At 57.7% G+C, this 24,872-nt stretch overlaps 1 protein-coding gene across 5 annotated transcripts; it reads right to left on the bottom strand.

Moving 5' to 3' along the window:
* Positions 1-675: 675 nt before the first annotated feature.
* Positions 676-24,869, bottom strand: HPS1 (HPS1 biogenesis of lysosomal organelles complex 3 subunit 1). 5 transcript variants are annotated; one of them, XR_011382775.2, is made up of 21 exons: positions 24,743-24,869; positions 23,273-23,443; positions 21,655-21,771; positions 16,377-16,514; positions 16,062-16,204; positions 14,851-14,959; positions 12,313-12,473; positions 11,404-11,509; positions 10,655-10,756; positions 10,435-10,504; positions 8,662-8,711; positions 7,502-7,669; positions 7,225-7,404; positions 6,319-6,380; positions 5,724-5,858; positions 5,581-5,645; positions 4,498-4,643; positions 2,610-2,723; positions 2,481-2,506; positions 1,721-1,803; positions 676-1,289 (listed from the first exon to the last, which is right to left on the bottom strand). XR_011382775.2 is itself a non-coding variant. In XM_070058325.2 (20 exons), the coding sequence occupies exons 3-20, from the start codon at positions 21,769-21,771 to the stop codon at positions 1,127-1,129; spliced, it is 2,112 nt and encodes a 703-aa protein (XP_069914426.2). In that variant the 5' UTR covers positions 23,273-23,443; positions 24,743-24,869; the 3' UTR covers positions 676-1,126. The 5 variants fall into 5 exon arrangements, 3 of the variants coding, with proteins under 3 accessions (XP_069914426.2, XP_069914427.2, XP_069914428.2); XM_070058325.2 differs by lacking the exon at positions 2,481-2,506; XM_070058326.2 differs by lacking the exons at positions 2,481-2,506; positions 24,743-24,869 and adding an exon at positions 23,963-24,148.
* Between the last annotated feature and the right edge of the window lie 3 nt (positions 24,870-24,872).

Below are 24,872 nucleotides of genomic sequence, written 5' to 3'. Positions count from 1 at the left end.
ACAGTCTGACACTGCGTGAGGGGGCCGGAGTCGCATTCCACGTGTGCACCCGTGTGAGCGCTGCCGTGCACAGAAGGCGGGGCCTGGCCGGGGACACAGCACACCAGGACCTCCCGTGCAGTCCCTGCCAGTGGTGGGCTTATTGGCTGCTCCCAGCGCTTCTATGTTCTCTGCCGTCAGCATTTCCCTTTTTAATTTCCGTGCACAAGTCGGGACACGGGGGGGAGACACAGACCCAGTCATCTCTGGACACTGCTCTCCACTGCCACCTTCCGCGGGTGTTACCCCAGCTTCCCAGCACCCCAGCACCTGTGTTCGCCCCAGAGCTGCCCCCCGCCAGGGAAAGGCCCTGGCGTGAGCTGCAGCTGCGCAGAAGGCCTGGGCACGCGGTGCGAGGTGGCCATTCCCGTCCGCGGTCGGCGAACCCTAGTGCGGGCCTCCTCTGTCCCAGTGCTCGGATGGTTTCTTGTCCTCATGTCCGTCCGGGACACGTCAGCAAATATCATAGTCTACGCTCGCCAAGCACATCCGATGTCTGGGCCCAGGCCTACGACTCCAAACCACAGCCCTAGGGGAAAAGTGAGCCCGGCGTGGACCAAGAGAAGGGGCCAGGACTCTGCAAGGGCTCCCCAGCCTGACAGAAGGGACCAGAGGCACAGGCACGCTGGACTCGAGTGGTGACAACAACCAGCATTTATTGAGCACCGACTGCATGCTCAGTGGTCCTCTAAGCGTGGGGGAACAGGGTCAGGATCTGAGAAACTTGTCCAGGGCTGTGCGCGGAGGTGGCAGAGCTGGAACTGAAACCTAGGGGCCCCTGTGCCTGGGGCAGGAAGCAGCTTTCTCCGCTCAGACGGCCGCAGAGGAGCCTTCAGCCCCTGGGGACTCCCTTCCTGGCTCCCAGGGACAAAGGAAAGGCAGCTCCATCTCTGACCTCAGACCCACTGATTCTATGAGGAGACAAAGGGCAACCGGTGTCTTGCCACCCCCCTCAGGGGGACGGATTTGGGGGTGCCCACGGTGGTCCAGGTGCCTTGGCTCCCCTCAGGATGCCACTGTGGGCAGGAGCCGCCTCTTCTTGTGGGGACCATTGCAAGCACAGTTGGCACAGCCAGCGTGCCCTGGCCTAGGGCAGAGGGACGCGGGTGGCCTCCCCCAGGCGCCGGGCCAGCTGGCCAGCCTGCTGCACCAACAGGTCTGTGGGGATGACTGACAGGTGCAGGGCCAGCAGCTCGTAGCACCTGACAGCCTCCGCTGGGTGGCTCTTGCTGTAGTAGCGCAGGAGCTTCCTAGGGTGGGGGGAGTGAAAGGAAAAGGATTCAGGAGCCAGGCTGCGGCACCCCACCTTCTGATGCCCACACCCTTGGTCTCCTCATGAGGCTTCCAGCCCTGGACTGACAACATCTGCTCTGGCTCCCCACTGACCCAAACTTCTGAGGCCCAGCCCCAGGTCAGGGCCATCCTCACCGAGGCCTGCTAAGGACAAGCGTGCCCCAGTTCAGACGCCCATCCTGGGACCCCAGCACAGATGTCTCCCTGTGCTACCAAGACCACGCCAGCAGGAAGATGGGCAGGGCCTCCGGTGTGCTCCACTTGCTTCCTCTCCCCCTGAGCGCCAGGCCAGCCTGTGAGGCGCTCCCACCTCCCCTAGGGGGCAGCTGGCCTCAGCACCCAACACCAGGACACCCACTGATCCCAGAGGCCTCCGACGCGCCATCACCTGTAGTAGTCACCTCCCAGCATGCCGATGGGGACTACGTCGTCAGAGAGGACAGGCACCTCGATAATCTGGAGTTTGTACCCCTGAGGAAGGAGAGGGGGAGCCGTGGGCGTGGGCCCAGGGCCTGGCTCCGCCCTGCTGTGTGCTCGGTGCAGCGGGACACACGTGCTCCTCTAGTTACCTTGACTGCACACCTTTCAAGTGGGAACAACAACGACCACCTACAGACACCGGGGAGGAACTCGGTCTCCAGTGGGGAGCTTGGCACGCAGGTGTCCACCAGTGGACCCAGATCAGTGGCAGGTGGCAGGAGGGGGCAGGGGTGTGGGGACCAAGAGACCAAGGGGCTGTACGAGGTAGAAGGAATGATCCCTAGAGGGAAGGAATAACGACTGGGAGTGACAAGCGGAGAAACAGAGAAAGGAAAGGAAGAGAGAGGCAGAGGCAGAGAGAGCGAGCGCCCATACCATAGGAAATGGCTCTCCATTCCCGGGCTGGCACAGCACCGCAGAAGCTCTACGGGAAGCAGCCCAAGGCCAGGACACAAGGGATCCGAGCCCTACGGGTGGCACCACCCTGGGCAGGTTGGTTCACTGCTTCCGGCCGTGACTGTCTGCCTACACACTGGGCGTGCCAGTGTGCACTCCGTGCGCCCGTCTGTGCGCCGCAGAGTGCGCCAGCCGACTGGGCGGGGGACCGCAGCGCTCCGTGCCCTTGTGAAAATGCTGCTTCAGCTCTAGTCCCTGCTCACAGAGCTTACCTGCTCTTCTACCAGGACCAGAGGCACTGAAGAGAGGATAGCAGAACACAATTCACAGGAAAGGAGTCAGGGGGTTACAACAATGCAGTGTTTCAGGCCACCCTGCCCCGGGGCCCTGGCCACACCCACCATGTCATTCTCAAACCACAGGAAGTAGGAGCAGTAGAAGTCCCCCTCCTGGAACAGCAGCGTTGTGTAGCCCTTCTGCAGGTATCTGCGTGCCCTCCGGATCAGAGACCAGACCTGCGGGAAGGAGGGTGGCACACTTACCACTGCCTGCGGGGCCGTGGCCTAGGGAGAGGGAGAGCAGCGAGCCACCAGCTGTGGGGCTTAGCTCACCGGTGCATGGGCGGAGGGAGGGACCACTCTTGCAGCTACCATGGGGATAAAACATGGGTAACAACACTTCGTAGGATTCTACACTTAAGCCACTGACTTCTCAACTACTCAGGCCAGAAAAGTAGCCAGAGTCCTGGTGAATAAATGTGATGGGAGGTCCAGATGTGGCCCCTTGGGAAGCCCTCCTCTGCCAGGGGTCAGGCGCTCACCCAGGCTCCTGCAGGGCTGGGAACGGAAGCCATGGGTTCCACACCAGGGAGGTGCAGGGAAGCGTGTTGGAGCGTGCAGCCCGCCGGGCCACACATGCCCTCTGTCCAGGGTAAAGCCCAACCGAGGGCTTCCCAAGGGATGCAAACACAGTTCCCGTGGGCCATGCACCGTGGGCCCCTTGGGCCTGTTCTGCCTAGTGCAGGGGCCATCTCCGGGGCTGCCTGCTGAGTGACCCAAGGGGAGGCAGCCAGGCTGCTCGGCCCTCCCATCCCCTAGTGGTGGGCGCCGTCACCAAGGCCTCTGCAGGGGAGTGGGCTCACCCCCTGCCAGATCAGTGTGTGGTGGAATGACATCGGCAGACACACACAGGGCTTAGCTGTGCTTCTCCGGAAGGAAGCTGGCAATGCTTATCAATAACCCTACAAACATTCCTCCTTCTGACTTGGAGATTCCATTTCTGGGAATCCATACTGAGGAGACAGCCAGAGATGAGGGCAGAGGAGGTGTGTCCTATAGAATTATTTATGACCGTGAGAGCCTGGGACAATCTCAGTGCCCAGACACTGACAGGTGGGTAAGTAAATTATGTTAGATCCACATGAGAGGCGATTACGGAGTGCAACATGATGCTTACAAAGAACTCAGGAGGAAATGCACCTGATATAATGTGAAATGAAACGTGCGGAATGCACTTGCAATGTTCTCTGCCCAGAATAAGATATAAACCTACCTCAAGGAACTGACCCAGAAAACCTGTCTCCAGGAACTGACCCACCCAGAAAACCTGTCTCCAGGAACTGACCCACCCAGAAAACCTGTCTCCAGGAACTGACCCAGAAAACCTGTCTCCAGGCAGATGGCTGGGCCTGGTGAGGGTGGGGGTGGTGCCAGTAGGTGCCTGATGAGTTGTCTGTGCCACGTGCTGTGCCAACATTTACAGTCCCCTCACGTAACTTGCACGGTGGTGCCATACATAAAACGTGCTGTTAGCTCTGGTCTGATGAGGAAACTGAAACTCGGGCTAACGCCTGAGACCCAGAGCTGGTGAAAGCAGAGCGAGGTCGGCCGCTCAGCTCAGCCTAGGCACCAGCACAGATTTCCCGCATGCACACACCAGTATGTGTCTGGCTTACAAAGTGGAAGAGGTGGCCCCCTCTTCACCCAACACACGAGGGAGCCATGCAGAAGGGTCAGCTAGATTAGGAGAGGGGGACCTTGGTGGAAACACCTAGCTCTCAATTCTGAGGCCCACACTGACCTCCTTCCCTTTCATGTTAACTACTTCAACAAATACTTGAAAGCCAGTCCTGCTCAGGGCACGCTGCCGCCCCAGGCCCAGCAGGACGCACAGAGAGGCGCTGCCCGGCTCTGGTCCTGGGCCCCTCAGGTCGGGAAGCCAAGGCAGCAGGCCTCTGGGGGTGTGCTGAAGGCAGGGGCGGGTGTGGGCCTCCAGCCGGGGAGTGGTTACCTTGGTCTTGACGAAGGCAGCCAGGGGCCCCTTGCCCAGCTCCGAGGACGTCTTGTCACTGCTGCTGAGGGACGGTGCCACCATGTGCCCTGTGGTGCGGTCCACGTAGATGAAATGCACCAAGCCTGGGAAGTCTTCTAGGTAGGTGAGGGCCTGGGTTAAGGTGCATACATAGCCAGGAGCCAGGGAGTGCACCTCTGTCCTCATCCTAGGCTTCAGTTCAGCCAAGCAGCGGCCGTAGAGGGCCAGGATGCTCCTCCGCCCGGACTCCCATCTGAGCCAAGGCTCGGGACCCCTGTCTCATGGGAGCTCTCGAGCCTTGAGGAGTTCTGGGATCCTCCCTGTGCACATTTAACACAGGCACGTGTGGGTCTCACAGGAGCACGGGGCGTTCACATCGGATCACTCCCACATGGGAGGAATGCAAGTTGCCCATGCGTGGGGCTGCGGCGTGAGCAAAGCTCTGACTGGCCAGCCCAGCCCAGCGCCCAACGCACCCGCCAGTCTCCACAGGTCGCCTCCAGGGCAGGAAGGCTCCCACCTGGGAGGGGGACAGACTCCCCTGGAGGGGCAGTGGCGGGAGGGAAGGAGGTCCCTGGCGTCCCCCTTCTCCTGCCTGGTGAAACCCAAAGCCTCAGGCGGCCGAGGCCTGACACCGCAGCCATCTCAGGAGAGGGACAGCTGCTCTACCTAAGTTCCGTGGACAACCCATTTCCAATACGCAGCTCAGCCTTTCTCGACAAAAGGGCCAAGTGGGTCTCGGCAACGGCTTTTCAAGCAGGGACAAACGTCCACCGCGGGCCTTCTCAGGTCACTGTGTACTGTGGCCATCTGAGGAGGACATGGCCCTCCGGCACCAGGCGGGCCACAGGAAGCCCCCGGGCGCCCTCAGCAAAGGCCTGCAGCGTTTAGCGCCTGCCCAACGCTGGCACGAAGAACGGGACAGCGGGGCTTTCTGGAATGCTGGTCCTGGGTGACGCTGCAGCAGGGCACGTGCCGGCTTTCCTGCAGAGGGCAGCTGCGCCAGGGTGGAGCCCCACCCGCCCCGCCCCCAGACGCGAGGCGTGTGCGCTCCAGGATATGACACCATGGTGACGTTCCGCCTGCTCTTCACCAGCAGAAAGTCCTTCCAGTCGCTCAGCTTCTCCCTGCCAGGGAAGTGCCGCTGCCTGACGCGCCCTGCGCCCGGATCCCTGCCCCGCCGGCGCTGCCCACGCCACGCTTACCGCAGGAGCTTCTGGGCCTGGTCTTGCAGGTGCTGCGGCAGCCGGGGGCCGCCCTTGTCTGGTGCCGTGGTCAGGAAGTTGAGGCGGTAGATGGCGCAGAGCTGCCGCTTCACCTTCCCACACGCCTGGAGCAGCCTGGGTGCCGGGGCCAGAGCGTCACGGCGGCCAGGGCCTGGGGGGGGGGGGGCGCCTCGGCCCTGGCTGGCACCCCTGCTCCTGCACCCTTGCAGTGCCGACAGGCCTGAGGGGGGCCTCCTCGCCATACAACGTTGCCTTGCTACGTGGCATCTTGTCCAGTCTCGTCCCTCTGCTTATTAAGGGGGAAGGGACTTGCCGGGCGTGGCATGCAAGTCAGTGCCGGTGCTGCCGTGGCCAGAGGCCAGGCCCTGCACTGCCTGCTGTGGCGGCCTCGCACCCCTGCACCGGGACTTCCAGCCTCTGCTCCACCGGAGCAGGTGTTTCCCCAGCACCCTCCTCCTACTCAGCAGCTGCTTCCCGAGCCTTCCCTCCCCTTGGCCTTGAGGGACGTGGCGTTTTTGGGATACGGGCCCCTAGCCTAGATGACCGCCCCTTGCCCTCAGGGCCCACGACTTACTCCCCAGGCGATCCTGGCTCAGCTCTGGAGAAGGCCTTGGACTTAAACTCCAGCCAGGTGCTCTGTAGAGAGGACAGGGGTGAGGCAGCTTCCTGCCCATGGTCCTGCAGTGAGGCTCAGGGAGACCCCTTCCCCACGGGGCCCTGAGAGGACCCTAGGCCTCCAGCCAGAGCTGGCTCCTCCAGCTGGCCCCACCACAAGGCGTGCCCCACCACACACCACACTCTCTCCTCCCTCTGCGGGTGCTGTCTATGGAGCAGTTTCCCTGAGCCAAGTGCAGGGCACAGGCTCATCCGTGAATGCCTTGGGTAGCGAGGGCAGCCCCTCCGGGGACACACACAGCAGGGCAGTGGCTGCAGGTGCCGGGAAGGAAGAGGCCCTGGGGAGACACGGGGGCAGGGAGGAGGTCTGACGTGTTGGGGGTGGCTGGGAAGGACCTCCCTGAGAGTGGGCACCAGGCATCTCCCCAGGATGTGTGTTACCCAGGCACCAGCAGCGGCACGGCCCCGGCGGCCCCTCTTCCTCCAAGGCCCCCCGCCGGCTTGTGTTGGGCCCTGTGCAGACATGCTGCCCACACCCCTGGCCTCAGCTCCCTGCTGGGGCTCTAAGCTCCACCTGGGGGTGGCCACAGGGAGGGACAGAGGGTGCCCCAAGCCATCACTCAATCATGGCACTCTGGCTCTGGGCTCATGACGGTGTGGCACTGGCCATGTCACCTGGGCTTCCTTGTCCAGAAGGCGGGCGTTACAGTTCACGCTTGGTTCGGGGCCCTCAGGCGCCACTGCGTGGTGCTGCTCGCACAGGAGGCCACGTGGCCCCTCAGTGTGTTGGGGGCAGGGCAGGGGACAGACGCTGCCCCTCAGTCCCATGTGCCACCAGACGGCAGCCGCCGGCCCTGGGCCTCACCTGAACCTCCTGCCCGCTCCGGCTCTTGACGAACTTGTCCATCCTCTGGCGCAAGTCTCCCACGAGGGGCTGGGACCGCAGTGCACTCCCGGCCTCCTGCCCCTCCTTCAGCTTCTTCTCCAGCAGGGAGAACCCATCCAGCAGCTGGTAGAGCACCAGGGCCAGGGGCATGCTGGGGCTCTGCGGGCCAAGCAGAGGCAGGTGGAAGAGGGGTGGCCAGCAGAGCAGCCGCGCCCCGGCCCGAGCGTCGCCAGGGCAGGCCGGGGGGCTGCGGTACCTTGGTCAGGAGCACCATGTTGACGCCAGGCCACAGGGGCAGGCAGTACATGGTGTGGGGCACCAAGGGGCAGTAGTTGTCTTTTACGTTGGCATCTAGGAAGATCCTCCTGGGGCCAGAAGGCGCGGGGGACTGAGGAACCAGCGTTTCCACAGTGTCCTCAGCTACCTGTGCGGGAAGAAGCGTGGTGAGTGAGGGGTGGGCAGGGAGGCAAGGGCCGACTGGCCTCTTCCCCACGGGGCGACACCTGGGACCGTGCACCCGCTGCCCTGCCCGGCACCCATGAGCTCCGGGAAGTCCCCTTGCAGAAAGCCCGTGTGCTATTGGAGCAGCTCCAAGCAGGGCAGCGGGAGGGGCACAGAAGCCAGGGTGGGCAGGGAGCGACTGAAGAGGCAGGCAGAACAGACACGGGCTGGGGAGAAGGCCCCCCACAGCGGGAAGTAGGAGCTATCTGTGCTGTGTCATCACTCGCACTCAGAACATGCCAACAGCTGCACTCAAGTTGTGGGAGCCGAGGCATGCAATAACCAGGTGAGTGCAACGCCAGCCTTGAGTGAGAGGGTGCTAGCGGGAAACCTCAGGGAGTAAGGAGCTCATGGGGATGCCACAGAGATTTTTCCAGTGCTGTAGATACCAGGAGACGGCTGCAGACAGGGATTCACTAACACGCGCAAGGGATGGGCCCCCCTGCAGCTGGCACAAACCACGCTCTGAAGAGTGCCTAGCAAACGGGAAGATGGGTGAACGCAGAAGTGTCCTGGGGTACGGCAGGGTCCACACTTGACACAGAATACCCAGGCAAGCACTGTGTGCAGTGTATGTGGGCACAGAACCATGGTGCAGGGGCTGCGAGGAAACACCCAGGGATGCTACTCACTCTGAGGGGGGGGCCACACCCTCTGCTTTCCAATTTCCCAATTCTTCTAGAATGATTTAGTATTTGCATTTTTGAAAAAAGTGAAAAATGAAGTTGGATGAGCAGTGGGGAGGGTGGGGATTTATTGGAGGCCGAGGCCCAGTGCCTGGGGGAGGGAAGGGGACCAGCACTGCTCCAGGGACAGGCCCTGACACGGGCGATAACCCTGGAGAGCTGCCTCATAGCCCCACACACTGCAGCATGTGGGACCAAGGGCGCCAGGGCAGGGCCAGGGGAGACTCACCTGCAGAGCATCCGTGGGCGGGGTGCCCCCCTCCAGCCAGATGGTGCTGCCTGGTAAGACCCAAGGTAAGAACATAACAAGATATCGACCGGGAGAGTGGACACAACGGCCCAGCAGCACTGGGGGTGGGTATGGAGCACACAGGGCCCCACCCCACCAGCAGCTGGGCGGCCCTGGGCAGGGACAGAGGGCTTCACTGTGCCTGGAGCTGCCCCTTTTCATCCTCTCCCATGTCAGCAACACCCGGAACCAGGGCCTCTGAGGCTTCAGCCAGCGGCAGCGGCTGATGGAGCTTGTGAGGATGTGCCTGGCAATGATGGGGCACCCACCTCCTGGGTCCCTGAAGCCTCTCCTTGTCTCTGCCCCTCTTCCTGCAGCGCCCCTCCCCAGGAGTCAGCACACACAAGCTAGGGTCCCTACGTGCTCATTCCCTCGGCAGTCTTACTGAACACCTACTAAGTCCTGGGGACGGAGCTGGGTTTCCTTCCTGGCACAGCTCACAAAACCCCAGTGAAGCTGCTACATATTTGAAAGATCATGTGTTTGTAATAATACTGTTCTCTATTAGATTTCATTGTAAATGACCCTCATTTATAACCACAGTTCTCTGGGGGAAACACGCTGCTATGTTCAAACACTGGAGTTACAAACGGACGAGTGCGACTCATGAGTTCTGGGCCCAGGGGAGCAACGTTATTTACAGCTCTGCGGCCGGGAGACAGGAGGCTGGTGATGGATGAGGGGAGGAGTGCCAAAGGCGGTGCTGATTCTCGAGGTGGCGTGGGCTCAGGGAGACCTTAGGGGACAGGAGCTATGGACCCTTGCCCCAGAAACAATCACACCCCAGGACCTAAAGTTAACAACATCCGACCCAGCGGCTTTCCATCTTGGCTGCTCACGGAAATCATTTGGGCACTTTAAAGAGTCTGGGAGCCCTAGCCCCAGCCCGGGGCAAGTGTGAGCATCTCTGGGCACAGGCCCAGCGGCAGTGGTTTGGGAAGATTCCCAGGTGAGCCCCCCAGGCACGCGCCTAGGAGAGGACCTCTTCTCCAACGAGATGTGTGCACAGTGGTCCTGCCCAGGCCCACTGGCCTCGCCCGGGAAACGGCCCAGCAGAAGTCACCCCTGTAGCTGAGCGGGCCTGGCTGACAGTGCAGCGGGGTCTGAGCCACTGGCATGAGGCAGCCTCACGTAAGCTCCTTTCACAACTCAGCCCCAGCAACCGGCAGCAGAAGGTCGGGCTTTCTCCCCACCAACCAACAGTGAGGCTCGCTCAGACACGGCGACCCCAACACCAGGGCTCAGCAGCTACATCTGTGAGCCAGGTTGTCTATTTTTCTTTTTGTTAATAGCGCTTTGATTATTCACAGTTTATTATTTGTGCTATTTACCCACGTGCTTTTGGAGAAAAAGGTATAAAGTAGAGAGACTGAATAAAACGTATTTGAAATCAAATGACTGCTACTGATTTCTACTCATTAACTACAAAGAACGACGAGGCTAAAGGCACAGGCAGAGATGAATTAAATGGAATCAGCTTGCATGAAAGCTTTACAGACCACTGGCATGGCCTTAGCCATCCCTGGGTGTAAGCTGGGACTGCCAGGGAAGTGGGGGGCCATAGGCAGCTCCCTGCACTCCAGGAACTTGGGTAGCTATGCTTAGGCCCTTGCAAGGTGTGGGGATCCCCTGAACCCTAAGATCCCAGGGCCGCCCACTGGCATCAGTCCCCAGGCTGCCGCCACCTCCTTCTCCCTCTTCTCCCAGGCGCACCTGAGCTCTGCTCCCCAGGGGAAGGAGCCGGCGTGAAGTACTCGTCCAGGAGGGAGAGGCTGTCTGTGTCCTGGGAGGGAGAGCGGGGCGGCTCAGGCTCAGGCGCGGCCACCCAGGTCCTCCCGGGAGCTCTCGTGGCCCTGCTGTCTCGGGAGCTGCCAGGCCTGGCCACGTGGCTGAGGCAGGCCCTCCCCCCCAAGCTGCCGTGCCTCACACACACCTCCGTCTCCACGGAACTGCACCCGTGCGTGTCTGCGGGGTCAGGGCGCCAAGCCTGCTGCACGGGGAGGTTCTGGCTGCTCCGGGGTCTTCGTGGTAAAGGCTGCAGAAGTGCCGGGAGATGCCGGTTAGCACATGTCTGACTTGCTCCCTTCTGTCTATCCTCTGCCTCCCAGTGCTGTGCAGGGAAGCCCCGTCCCCCCACCCTGCTCCTCTACAGCCATGGGTATGCAGTCACACTTTCCAGGGGTGTCTCAGTTCCAGGGGCTCCAGTCTTTCTCCAGAGCCACTGAGGCTGCGGGAATTTCAACCCACAGCAGTCCAAGCAGCACCGCCCCAGTGGTGGTCAACGCCCACCAGGTGTTCACTGTGCCCGGGCAATGCTGGGTCGACCTGGACTGTCTTCTCCATCCCTCGTAACAACCCCGAGAGGTGAGGCCAGCACTGTCCCCATTTACAGACAGGGACTCGAGGCTCGGGGGGGCAAGCACCTGCCTGGCTCACATAGCCAAGCGGAAAAGCTGGGTTGCAAGCCAAGACTGACCCCCAGACTCTTCACTTGTAACTCATGGGACAACATGCACTTGAGAATTCCTCTGCCACTTGAAAGTAGCAGGAAAAATGTCATGGCCAACCAGAGGCCCAGAGCTGTGACCCGAGGGGGAGCCTGCCCACCACGCTGGAGGTAGCTTTGCTGGGCCAGCTCCCTGCCGGCCACCTCCCCCACCCGGGGGACAGCTGCCCCGAGACCTGAGCATCGCTGTCATCCTCCGCCGTGCTCTCGCTGGGGTAGAGGTCCTGAACCAGGAGGATGAGGGCGAGGAGGTCGGCCGGGCGCAGGGAGCTGGCACCGTGGCTGTGGAGAGGGCAGGAGAGACAGCCGTCGGTGCTGACAGCGTGGGGGGGGGGGGGTGGTCCTGTGCAGGTGGCAGGGAGGGCCGGGAATCTGCAGTCTGCCTGGAGTCTGCACAGCTGCTGCTGAGAGTGAGTGACGGAGGGAGGGAGGCAAAAACAGGGGAAGGAAGGAAGGGTGGGAGGGAGGGAGGGAGGGAGCGAGAGGAAGAGAGGAAGGAAACTTCCGGTGGACAAGCACCAGGGCTCAACACAGCTTAAAATAAAGTTCTCCTTCCAGAACAGTGAGTGAGCCGAGAGGGGCTGAGGATCTGGGAGGGTTTCAGGGAAGCGGAGATGGGTCTTAAAGGTCTTCTTGGCTTTTCAGGCAGAGGGAATAAGAAAGAGTAAGGGGCCGGTGCTGTGGCGTAGTAGGTTAAGCTGCTGCCTGCAATGCCAGCATCCCATTTGGGGCGCTGGTTTGTGTCCCAGCTGCTCCACTTCTGATCCAGCTCCCTGCTAATGTGTCTACGAAAGCAGCAAAAGATGGTGCTTGGGTCCCTGCCCCGACATGGGAGACCTGGAAGAAGCTCCTGGCTCCTGGCTTTGACCTGGCCCAGCCCCACCTGTTGTGGCTACTTGGGGAGTGGACCAGAGGATGAAAACCTCTCTCTGTCTCCTCCCCCGCCCCGCTGCCAGTAACTCTGCCTTTCAAATAAATAAAATAAATCTTTAAAAACAAACAAACAAACAAACAAGAAAGTGTGGGAGTGGGAGGGGAGGGGAGGGGAGGGCTCCAAGCCGCTGGGCACGGGACCCTGGGCTCACCTGGAGTAGAAGGCCAGCAGCTTGGAGTGCACGAGCAGGAAGGCGTGCAGGGCCTCCTCGCCGGCCCGCTCGGGGCTGCTGTTCACAAGCTGGACGCAGTGCCGCTCCAGCGCCTCAAGGCACAGCTCGCAGAGCTGGGGGTGAATCAGCCGCTCCACAGCCTGGCCGGGGGCGGCAGGGAGAGGAGGCCGTGTCACCACACTCCCCGCCCTGCCGCAGGCCAGACACCCGGGGACGGCCGAGGTCTCAGCTTTCCTGGGGCTTGCAATGGCTCATGGGACTCAAGTGGATAGAGCGGACGATATGCAGGGGACAAGATAACATTGCTGCAGTGATGTGCTGTAGTAAGTGCTGAGGAGCGAGCCCACAGTACTGAGCCAGAGAAAAGTGGTGGAGACTTACTTGGGCAGAAATGTCCCTGAGGAGGTGACCTTTGAACTGCTACCTACCGAACCGCAAAGGCTGTCAGAGAAGGGGAGAGGGAGGACACTGCGAGCTGAGGAGAGCAGCTGCAGGGGCCTGGGGTTGGGGAGGCTGGAACAGTGCTGTCTGACTGAAGCACAGGGAAGCCCCGGGCGCAGCTCCCCACTTTCCAGCAAGCGCACTCAAAAGCTAAAAACAAACAAGGGAAATTAATTTTCATATTATATTTTACCCACTGTGTCCAAATATAATCAGTATATAATATAAAAGCATTTTTTTAGACTTAGTTTTTACTTGTTTGAAAGGAAAAATTAGAGAGAGAAGGAGGAGGAGGAGAGGGAGGGAGGGAGGGAGGGAGAGAGAGAGAGAGAGAGCAGGAGAAATTGTCCATCTACTAGTTTATTCCCCAAAAGGCCATTCTGGCTGGGGCTGGGCCAGGCCGAAGCTAGCAGCCAGGAGTTTCTTTCAGGTCTCCCACATGGTGCAGGGCTTGGGTCATCTTCCGCCACCTTCCCAGGCACATGAGCAGGGAGCTGGATCAGAAGTAGAGCAGCCGCGTCTTGAACCAGTGCCCACGTGGGATGCCGGTGTCACAGGTAGAGGGTTAACCTGCTATGCCCCAGCGCCAGCCCCTAAAAGCATTGTTAATGGGATGTTTCATATTCTTTTTTATGTTAAATCATCCAAGCTGGTATATAATTTTACATGTAAAATATAATTCAGTTTGCACCAGGTACATTTCAAGTGTTCTACAGCCACAAGCTGCTAACGACTACCACAGCAGACAGGGTTAGCCTGGAGTGTTCCCGAAGCTGAAGTAAGTCCCATGTGAGGCCAGGGCACAGTGAGAGCGGACAGGAGAGGCAGGAGGTGAGGCTGGGCAGACAGGCAGCAACAGATCACATGGGCCCGGTAGCCTTGTGAAGGAGTTTGAATTCTATCCTAACTGCAACAGGTCACCTCCTACAAGAAGCCTTTCCTGATCTGATACCCCACAGAGTTGACCACGCCGTCTCTGTGCCACCATGGGTTTTGATGAGAAACCCAATGCGGCACCAGGATGCCTGATGCTATTCTTTAGTATACACGCATGTGGATGACTGATTTCCTCTCCGCGGCAGGAACTGTGTCTTTACCCATCAGGGCCTGGCGACCTTAGCGTGCTGTGGGTACTCGACATTTATCGGAAGAGTGAATGAGTAGGGCTGAGGATGAATTCCTCTAGATTTATTTTCCAGTTTATGAATTCTCTAAGTCTCATCTGCTATTTATTCCTTCCTTTGAGTTTTTCATCTTAACGATTACGTTTCCATTTCTGAAATAGCTATATGGAGCTACATGGGGTCTTAGTCTAATCTGCCTTGTCATTATTGAGTCTCGTTTGTTACCTGTTAATTTTTGTGACTAACTTCCATGTATAAATATTTCACAGCTGTTTCAGTCTGTCCCTAAGAATTCCGATACGTCGAGCTCAGGGGGTTAAGTCTGCTCTCTCCTGACGCTCAGCCACTGCGCACCTGACCTTCTCTAATCCCGGTTTGATCCTAATCTGTCCTCAAAGGCAGTGGAGATCAAGTTGTGGTTCCTGGGTCAGCACAAACAGTGTCACTTGGGAACTTGTTAGACATGCAGGTTCCACAGCCCTCTGGGAGCGAGGACAGCAGCGGGCCCTGCAGGGGAGTGTGACGCGCACCGGAGGGCGGGGCCTCTGCTCCACAGAGACGCCATGTCCATGTCCGTGTCCGTGTCTGCAGAGGGCCGGGGGCTCCCTGGCCGCTGGGGCTGCTTCCCGGTGGCAGCGTTGTTACTGTCTGCCTTCTGGGCAGTCCTGCCTTTGGTGCTGTTTCGGTTTTGTTTGTTTTCCTGTTTCCCACTCTAATTTCTGACGGGCTGTCTCCGGGGCGTCCTGTAGCTCTGCATGAGCAGTCTGCTTTATCCAGCACCTAGCTGCCTTGTGATGGAAGGCTCACCTGAGTCCCCAGCCCACCACAGGGCCAGAGGGAACAGCTGTCAGTCAGCGCGTTCCATGGCCCGCCCGGCCCTTGTCACCCGGTCTCCGGCCTGGATGTCCCCTCTGGCACCCGCAAGGCCTAAGGTCCCACGCGCAGCAGTCACCTCCACAGCGAAACACTGCTCCTGGTCCCGCAGGCGGCCGTAGGTCCACAGCAGGCTCTGGAAACGCTTCCACACCTGGTCACGCTGCTCCAGGTCTGGGGGCCGCAGCCTGGGGGCAGAGCCGATAGGGTAGGAGACCTCGGGAAGGCTGGTCAGCCTCCCCAGCCCCAGCCTCCCTAGCTGAGCACCGGATCAGCGCTGCGCTGAATGACCACACACTGAGAGCCCACGGGCAGAGCAGCAGCGGTTCGGGCAGCAGGGAGTGGCGTGGCAGGGCGGGCACTGGGAGTAGGCACCCAAGCGGCTGCACCACAGCCTCATCACGCAAACTAGAGAGCACGGGGGGTGGGGGAGGAGAGGCTGCTTTCTCCACACCTCTCAGAGCCCCTGCAGCCCTGCAGACAGACAACTCAATTTCAAATGCTCAACACACCACACAGGCCAACACGGTCTGGTCACAGGTCCAGTCCGGCAGCATTCGCCACCTGGGCGAGAACCACTCCTGAAATGGCCTTTGCTCACTGTGCCAGGCATGGCGCTCCCTCACCTCGCCTCCCTGCTCAGCGTGGTGCCTGCTCACGTCACCTCCACACTCAAAAGACCCAGAGTTTTGCACTTTGCAACGTCTCCACCTGTGCTGTAGATCAGGGGGTGACCCCACCATGACCCCCACTCTCTCCAGTCCCCATCTCAACCAAGCTCCTCTCCTGGGCCCCGCCCACCTCGGTGTATGCTCCGAATCACTGTCTCTCCTGCCAAGTTCTTTCCTGTGGCCTGCAGATGGACTCCGGGGCCTGAAACCCTGGGTAAAGGGTCACGGGGCTCTATGCATGTGCAGGGGTGTTTGCTTTTCTGGAGGGAGCGAATGCAAGTTCTCTGAGCAGACAGGGACCCTCAGCACTGATGCGGTTTCTGGTGACAGATGGCTATTGGGGGAGTGGCCAGAGCACTGCACCAGGAGTCCTGAGCCCAGGTCTCCAGGCTGGCCGGTGCTGCCGGCTGGGTCGCCCTTGGCAGGGTGTTTAAGTTGTCTGTCCTCAGCTTCTTCATGTGGAAAATGAGGGGGTGAGACCAGATGGTCTCCAAGGGTCCTCTGAGCCTGCTTCTCTGAGCAGGGCAAGGGGTAGACAAGGGAAGGGCCGCTCTCCCGAGGCCGGCACAGGTCTCCTGCCTGGTGCGGACACTCAGCGCGGGACAGCCCCAGGACTCACTCCTTCCGGATGAGCTGGCTGTCCACAGTAACCAGCCCGAAGTGCACCTCGAACAAGTATTTGAGCACGCATAGCTTGCGCCGCAGGTCACCCTCGCTCTCCGTGTGGTCTCCGTTGATGGCGATGAACAGGCATTCTCCGAACTGTGGGCACAGCCGGGCCACCGCAGTCAGTCCCTGGGGGTCCTCACCGGCCCCGTGCTTGGGGGAGGCGTGGGTCCCAGGGCATCTCCACAAGCTGTAGTTTCTGTCTTCCAAAGGAGTGGCAAGCGGAGCGTGCGGGGAGCCAGGCGTCTGCCCAGGGCCACGTACTCACCAGGTGGAGGACGTACAGGTGGTCGCCATTTTCCGTTGAGAAGCAGGTGTACGTGTCCGAGAGCTTCTCCAGCATCGTCATGGAGGAGATGATGACCGGGGCCAGGAGGGTGCTGAGCTGGTCCTCCAGGGCAGGGAGCTGCAGCGGGCGGGGAAATGAACAGTGCCCAGGCCACACGCGGCAGCCAGATCCACGCCTTGACATCAAGGGGCAGTGTCCAGCCTGCCAGGGAGTGGGACAGAGACAGACTGCCCCCAGCACCTTGGGTGGCGGTTAGGAAGGCTGGGCAAGGCCACCGGGCCATTCGGAGCTGTTCAGACCCTGAATCCAGAAGGCAACACTAAGGACCTGGGCCACGTTCTCATTCGTCCGGGGCATTTGATCAAGAACTGGCTAACCCTGAGGACAAAGACGCCAGAACAAAGATGTTCACGAGAGCATAATTCACAACTGCAAACCCCTAGAGAGAAAGGGAAGCATCCAGTGTGAGAGAGAGGATTAAAGAAGTAACCGTACACCCAGACGAGGGAGGAGCCGAAGCCTTCAAATACGAACACTACAACGGTTTGGACAGTTTCTCTCATACAGTATTATATATTTTTTAAAGGATAGGAATATTCTGTATTTACGGAAGCATACAAAAAGCAAGGCACTGGAGAATACTGGGAGCGCTAGCACTCAGTGACTACTTCTGGGGAGAGGGCCAGTGGCCTCCCCATCTGTGTACTTTCCCGTCTCCCACCCACACATGCGTGGACTCTGATAAGCTCTTCCCCGTCCATTCTTGCTGCCCTCCCAAAGAAGGAACAAAACAAGCAAACAAAACCAAAAAGGAACTGGGCCAGTTTGCTGAAAATCTGAATAAAAATGGGAGCGAGCCAGGGGAACGGGTACAACTCCACGGCTCAGTCCTGGGATGAAAGGAAAGGAGGAAAACAGCTCATCTTCCCCAGCTCATTTCAGGAGACGGAATGAAACCGGGGAACGCGGAGTCCTAGCCTGGCGCCGGGAATCCACAAGGAGCCGAGAAAGATCCTGCCTTGAAAAGAAACACAGGCGACTGCCTGGCGATAACGCGCGGCATTTGGGATAGGAGCGGGCCCGGCACTGGGCAACGTATCTGCTTGCCAACATTCTCGGCTGTGTCTGCGGCAGGCTGCCCGCGCTGCCACCCTGGTCCCTTCCAGCACTCCTGCCCCAGCTTAGATGGCTCCTCTCTGGACACGCTCAGGCCACCCGCCCTGTCACCCCGGTTCCCCATCCATCTATCACCACCTGAACTCAAGGGTTTGTCTGCCATCTGCCTCACTGCCCATCGTCCCATTGTAGACTCGAGGACCCGTGCTGGCAGGGATCATGTTGCTGGGTTCACTGCTTTCTCCCCAGAGGCCAGCACATAGTAGGTCTTCAATATTTTCTGACTAGAAGTGAGAAAAAATGCTTGTTGAATTCTTCATATACTGAAAATTTCTTGAATTGTCATTCTTGAACAAATTTTAATAGAAAATCACTTAAAAGCCTAGATAGTATGTAGCCACTCATCTTAACAATAGGTGCTTCTGGGGCCGGCACTGTGGCATAGTGGGCTAAGCCTTTGCCTGCAGTGCTGGCAACCTATGTGAGCACCGGTTCGTGTCCTGGCTGTTCCACTTCCGATCCAGCTCTCTGCTATGGCCTGGGAAGGCAGTGGAAGATGGCCCAAGTCCTTGGGTCCCTGCACCCAAGTGAGATAACTGGAAAAAGCTCCTGGCTCCTGGCTTTGGATAGGTCCAACTCTGGCTGTTGCAGCCATTTGGGGGACTGAACCAGCAGATGGAAGACCTCTCTCTATCTGTAACTCTACCTCTCAAATAAATAAAATCTTAAAAAAAAAATAGGCACTTTTTCAGCCAGTGAGGCAAGAACTTTCAGTGAGGGGAGTTGAAAACTTCTGGTATGCAGGCCTATTCCCAGACAGTACTTGCTGGGATTATAAAGCGGCACAATATCTTTGAATGCCTTTTGACTGGAGCTTTCTATCATTTTTAGGAACTTCTCCTGAGGAAATAATTAGATATGGGACACAATTCAAGTACAAATGTGCCAGCAACAGTGATAGCAAACTAGCAGTAGACGTGAGTATATATCCAGGATTAGGGAAATAAATGAAGATCCATTTATTCATCTGCTGGAATACAGTTACTTCCATTAGAATTATGCTTTTGAGAATACTCAACAAAGTGGAAGAATGATTTTGATATAACGGCAAGTAAAAAAAGAAAAGAGCCAGGAGATAAAACTGTAAATGTGGTATGATCCCAACTATAAAAAAGATAAAGAGCCAAAGAAAGTTATTAAAGAGCTAAGAGCTCTGGGTAGTAGAATTATGGGTCGTTTAAAATCTATTTCTCTGTATTTCCAAATTTCTACAATTAACTGATGCTATTTTTATGATCAGAAAAAAGTAAGTATTGTACACATAAAAAATAAAACTGTGGAGACTTTCCCCCTTTACAATACTCATTCAGGTACTGAAAAATCAGGACTTTGTGCTTTTTATCCAGTTTTTAATAAAGAGGAAGAGAAAGGCTAGCAAACAGTTTGCTTCTTGAGTTGCTCTGATTGAAACAGTGGTTGCAGAACTGAAATACTTAAAAATTCGTAATTTAAATATTATATGTATTGACTGCAAAAAAAGAGTTGAACAGACAAACCTGTCTTTTGGCTTAAATAAAGCTACCTGAACGCCTGTGGTCTCTGCTGTCTTGTCTGCAGTCAGCGACTGTGCCAGGGACGTGAGCGAGGCTGGGGAGTGGGCTCACTGCCCGCGGGCCCAGAGTGGCAGCAGGGACACTGAGAGCCAACCAGCGCACTGCCGCAGAAACAAGAAGAGAAGGACCCCCTGCTGCTGCTTCCCCAATGAAAACATTTTTTTGCTCAAAATTCAATTGGAAACAAATTTTAAATGAATTGCTTTTTAAAAATGTAGAATGGGAATTATATAAGTACAAATGACAGAGGCTGGCGTTGTGGTGTAGTGGGTAATGCTACCACCTGTAATGCCAGCATCCCATTATGGGTTGGAGTCCTGGCTGCTCCATTTCTGATCCAGCTTCCTGCTAATAAGCCCGGGAAAAGCAGCAGAAGATGGTTCAAGTACTTGGGCCTCTGCCATTCATGTGGGAGACCTGGATGAAGCTCCTGGCCTTGCCCAGCCCTGGCCATTGCAGCCATCTGGAGAGTGAACTAATGGATGGAAGATCTTTCTGTCTCTCCTTCTCTCTGATTCTTTCAAATAAATAATTAAATCTTTTAAAAAAATAAGTATAAATCACAACTATGTTTTTTAAAGATTTTATTTATTTATTTGAGAGGTATAGAGTTACAGACAGTGAGAGAGAGAAACAGAGAGAAAGGTCTTCCTTCCATTGGTTCACGCCCCAAATGGCCGCTACGGTCAGTGCGCTACGCTGATCCAAAACTAGGAGTCAGGTGCTTCCTCCTGGTCTTCCATGCGGGTGCAGGGCCCAAACACTTGGGCCATCCTCCACAGCCCTCCCGGGCCACAGCAGAGAGCTGGACTGGAAGAGGAGCAGCTGGGACTAGAACCCGGTGCCATATGGAATGCCGGTGCCTCAGGCGGAGGATTAGCCAAGTGAGCCACGGCGCCAGCCCCCAATCAAAACTATTTCTAAGCTATAATGATAGTAAAGTATTAAAACTGGATGTCCATATGCAACAAAATGAACTTCAATCCACTACTCATAACATAATCAAAAAATTCAAAATGGATCACTGAGCCTAATATAAAATCCAAAACTAAAATTTCCATAGAAAATACAGGGGCAACTCTTTGTGATCTCAGGCTAGGTAAAGGTTTCTTAGTTATAACCCCACAACCATGAACCACAAATCAAAAGGGATAAATTGGAGTTACATAAATGAAAAATGTCTGCTCTTTGAAAGATACCCTTCACTAGAATGCAAAAACAAGCCACAAACTAGAATAAAACTATTTGTAAAACGTGTATCTCATAAAAGATTTGCATCCAAAAAATATAAGAAACCCTCAAAACTCAGAAAGAAAAATAACAAGAAACAACCAACCTCATAAGAAAAAGGCAAAAAGCATGTAAAAAGATGCCCTAAATCATTAGGCACTAAGGAAATGAAAAGGAAAATACACTGAGATTCTAATAGACATTTAGTAGATAGAATGGCTGAAATTAAAAAGATGGCGCAGAGCAAATTAGCGACGATACAGAGGACCTGCCCTCTCCCATACTCCTGATGGAACGTTAGGACAACACACGCAGCCTGGAAGAGGCCAGCCGTTCTCACACCGACCCGCCCCAGCCGTTCTCGCCCAGCTGTCTGCCCACGGCAGAGGGGAGCACATGCCGTCTCAGAGCCGTGCATACCAACGGTAGCGGCTGCTTTGTGTGCCACAGTAAGAACGCGAGACAACCCGGAAGTCCAGCCACAGGCAAACCAGCACATGCAGCCGCTCCTCAGCAGGAAGGAACGAGCTACCGACACACACTGCAGCACGACTGATCTGCGAGTAATTATGCTGAATGCAAAAAGCCAGATCCAAAACCAGAACCTGAGTGCATCTGCACTGTAGGATCTCTTCTAGAAATGCCGACTGGCCCATGTGACAGCATTGGGGTTTGGCTACCAGGAGGCAGGGGAGTTACAAACTGGGGTGGTGGATATGCTCATTTTATTGGTTGTGACAGACACAGCTTTGGGGTAGGCATCGTGGTCAGTGGGTTAAGCCACCACCTGGGACACCAGCAGCCCATTTCAGTGTGGCCAGTTCAAGTCCTGGCTACTCTGCTGTCTCATCTACCCCTGGGAACAGCAGAGGGTGGCTCAGTGCTTGTCTCTGCCACCCACAGGGGGACCTGGTTGGGGTTCCTGCAGGCCAGCTTTGGCCTGGCTTGGCCCTGGGCATTGTGCTCCTTTGGGGGGGGGGTGAACTAGCAGATGAAAGATCTTTGTCTCTCATGCTTGCCCATCTCAGACACTCTGCCTTTCAAATAAATGAGCAAACAACTAAACCTTAAAAAAACAATCACAGGTTTAAATGCAAATCAAATTGTATACACTAAGTGCAGTTTATGGTGCATAAACATAAATGTCTTAAGTTTATGCTAAACTTTTTAGGTAGACAGTTGTTACATGATTAAAACTCTACTTCCTCTTGCCCTCAGTCAGCTGGGTGAGCCCTGGTGGGGTGGGGTCCCAGCCCCCTCCCACCCATCACTCCTGGGGCTGCCTCCCCTGCACCTACCTCCTCTTCTGCATTCTCTGACTGCCCAAACTTCAGCCGGAGACTCTCTTCAAACTCCTCATCTGTCCAGTAGAAGAGGACCTCTGCACCCTCGGTGGCCACCAAAACACACTTCATCTGCCAGGAAGAAGCAAGGTCAAGGGCACTGGCAGCCGCCACACCCAGGAGCTCAGCCTGAGTGACGACGACGATCCTAACCCTGGCAAGCAGTCACCTGGGGGCCCTCCTGGTGTAACTTCACTGCACCCTCACAACTGGACAGAGTAGGGCTCTTGGGTTCCTTCCACCTCAGGCAGCAGGACATGGGCTCGGCCTGACGTGGGAGAGCTGCCATCTGAACCAGGCCTGCCTGATGAAAGGCTGGGGCTCTTTCCTGTCATTCAGTCCCTCTCACCAGCTGCTGCAGAGCCCCTGGAAGCACATGTAAGGAAGAGTCCCAGGACAAGCTCTGTGGTACAGCAGGTTAAGCCGACACTCATGACGCAAGCATCCCATTATTGATGCGCCAGTTCCAGTTCCTGCTGCTCAGCCGGCTTCCCTTTCCAGCTCCCTGCTAATGTGCCTGGGAAAACAGCGGAGGATGGCCCAAGTGCTGGGGCCCCTGCACCACGTGGGAGACCTAGAAGAAACTCCTGGCTCCTGGCTTTAGCCTGGCCAGTCGTGGCTGTTGTAGCCATTTGGGAACTGAAACAGCAGATGGAAGATCTCCCAGTGTCTCTCTCTCTTTGTTTTATTAAATAAATAATTTTTAATAATAATAATATAATAATAAAGGATGGGATGCAGTTCCTGGTCTGAAAGAGCTGATGAATCTAGGGAGTCACACTTGTGGCTGACGGCTGGCGCCTCGTCTGGAACACAGGCCCCAGACGGCTTTCCCCTCCAGCACGTATTTAGTGCCGTAGTTCTGCTTACTGAAACAGGTTGCCCGGGGACCCTGTCCCTGGCTCCTTCTCACACCTGCAGCTTCTTCGGCCACATCCACCAGGGCCTTCAGCCTTCCAAACCTCCTTCCCCACCCACGTGCCCTCCGCGCCACACACTTCAGTGCTGGATAGGAAACGTGTTTCGTTGTTCATCCACTGAAGAGTCTTAATGCAGAGCTTGCCACGCGTCGGCCGGCCCCCTGGGACACAGCCTGAGCTCCCAGCCGTGTGCAGATGCCCGGGGAACCGAGGGGATGGGGGCACACATGTGCTCGATCACGCGGCACGTGTTCAAAGCAGTGGCAAGGGTTAGGAAGCTCTGGCCCAACTCCTGCACGTGCTGACGTCCATGTCGTCAGGAGGCTCAAAGCATCCCGACACCTCAGGAACCTGCTACGTCCAGCCTAGTGGCCAGCTTGGTGTGGGGAAGGCTCAGAGAGCAGAGGGGAGAGTGGATGGGAGAGGTGGAGGTTAGAGACCCAGCAGGCCTGATGACCACCCGGAGTGAGGGATGAGGAGCGATAAGGCAGCAGGAGGCAGGTGACAGTAGGACGAGGAACTGGGGACGGGGTGGCGAGGATGGGTCTGCAGATCGGAGGAGAGCCCCATCCACTGCCTCAGTCTGTCTGCCTCCCAGAGCCCCACGGTGGGTGCTGCCTGCCGACCCCACGGCCCCATGTGGGCCCGGCTACCTTAGCGAGGGGCACAGTCGAACTTCCAGACAGCCAGAGGTGTGGCAAGGGCTGCGGCCGGCAGGCTCGGTGACGGGCTCACGGGCGAGCGGCACAGCATCCTCCGTCCTGCAGACGCTGAGGCCGGCGAGGGCGCGAGCGCAGAGGCCCTGGTGCCACTGCTGCCTGTCCCTGGGAGCAGAGAAGGGCTCAGTGGTCAACGTTCTCCAGGGCCTTGGACAGTCGCTCCGGACATAGCCCAGCCCTCTTCCTCTCTTAAGGGAGACTGTGAACCCCTCCATGCAGAGCAGGTGCCTGTAAACGCTACCCATCACCTCCTGTCCTTCCACGGTGGGTGGCTGGGTGGACGGCAGGCGGCCCAGCACACGCATGGAGGGTGGGGAAGCCGTGGGAAGAGAGGGAGGGGCATCCTGGGATGACCCGGTGAATGGCACTAAACTCAAACAGAAGAGGCTTTGCTAAGCCACGTAACATCTCTCTGAACTCCAAACTCTGCTATGCAATAAAGCAAAGAACCCCTGCTCTTGGTGCCCCTGAGGCGTGGGAGTAGCCAGGCGGGTTGTTAAGCGACCTTAGCAAACTGCTTCCATACACAGGGGGCTTCAACAACTTGAGGAAAACGCGAATCCCTTGCAACTCCACGTGTCAGGGAGCTGGTTATGGACATGGGGGAGGGGCCATTACTCTTACTTCTCAACCTCTCTTCTCTGAAGGAACTGGTTTCAGAACCATTCCCATCTGGATGAAATGTAGGCACAGCACAAAGCTGAAGCAGGAAAGCAGACGCCGAGAGCAGATAAGGAGCCAGTGCCTCTCCATGGAGAAAGGGCCGCGAGGAGGCCGGCGTCTGGGAGCCTGGCTACATCACCCGCAGGGCTGGTGGGAAGCGGGAGAACCTCGCAGGTGTCGTTTGCAGATTCCCCTGTTTTCCTCCATCCTGATCGAAAGGGGCACCCGGAGGGGACTTGGGGCAAAGGCAGCCGGCCCGGCCGCCCTGGGAGACCCCCAGCGCCTACCCTCACCATCGGGTCCGGGCCGCCCCTCCCTCCCCGCAGCCCAGGGCCCCCAGGGCCGCCGCACCGGGCTTCCGGGCAGCTCCTCTCTGGCCCGCCCGCTCCCCGCGAGCCCCGGCCGAGCCCGGGAACCATCTGATCAGCAACTCGCGGCCGCCTGCCTGTCAGCCCGGAACCCCCACTTTACGTGGTCGTTTCACCCCTAAATCCCCACATCCCCCGCAACCCCGAGGCGACCCCGGGAAACAGCCACCCCAATCCGAAGTTGGAGAAACTCTGGCTTTCAAAGGGGAAGCTAAGGTCCCCCCGGCCACACCCACGGCGAGGATCCCGGGGGCGCGGCCGCTCTCGGGGAGCCCCCTCTGCCCTCCACGGTCCCTCCCTGGCTCCCGGGCGTTGCTGTCCTCGGAGGGACGCGCCCAGGGCGGCGCTAGGGCAGCGCGGGAGGCTCACGTACCAGGTCGCGGCGCACACCGCCCAGCGGCCCCGAGCCCACGGGCGCGCTTCCGGGTAGGGCCACGTGACCACGCCACGTGATTGGCCCCGCTTGGAGAGGGCTCCCGGCGCCGCCCGGCTCCGTGGGTTCG

This window comes from Oryctolagus cuniculus, chromosome 15 (genome assembly GCF_051225735.1).
Source record: "Oryctolagus cuniculus isolate XC-2025 breed Fujian yellow rabbit chromosome 15, ASM5122573v1, whole genome shotgun sequence".
Taxonomy (NCBI): domain Eukaryota; kingdom Metazoa; phylum Chordata; class Mammalia; order Lagomorpha; family Leporidae; genus Oryctolagus; species Oryctolagus cuniculus.
This window is presented reverse-complemented; position numbering and strand designations above follow the sequence as displayed.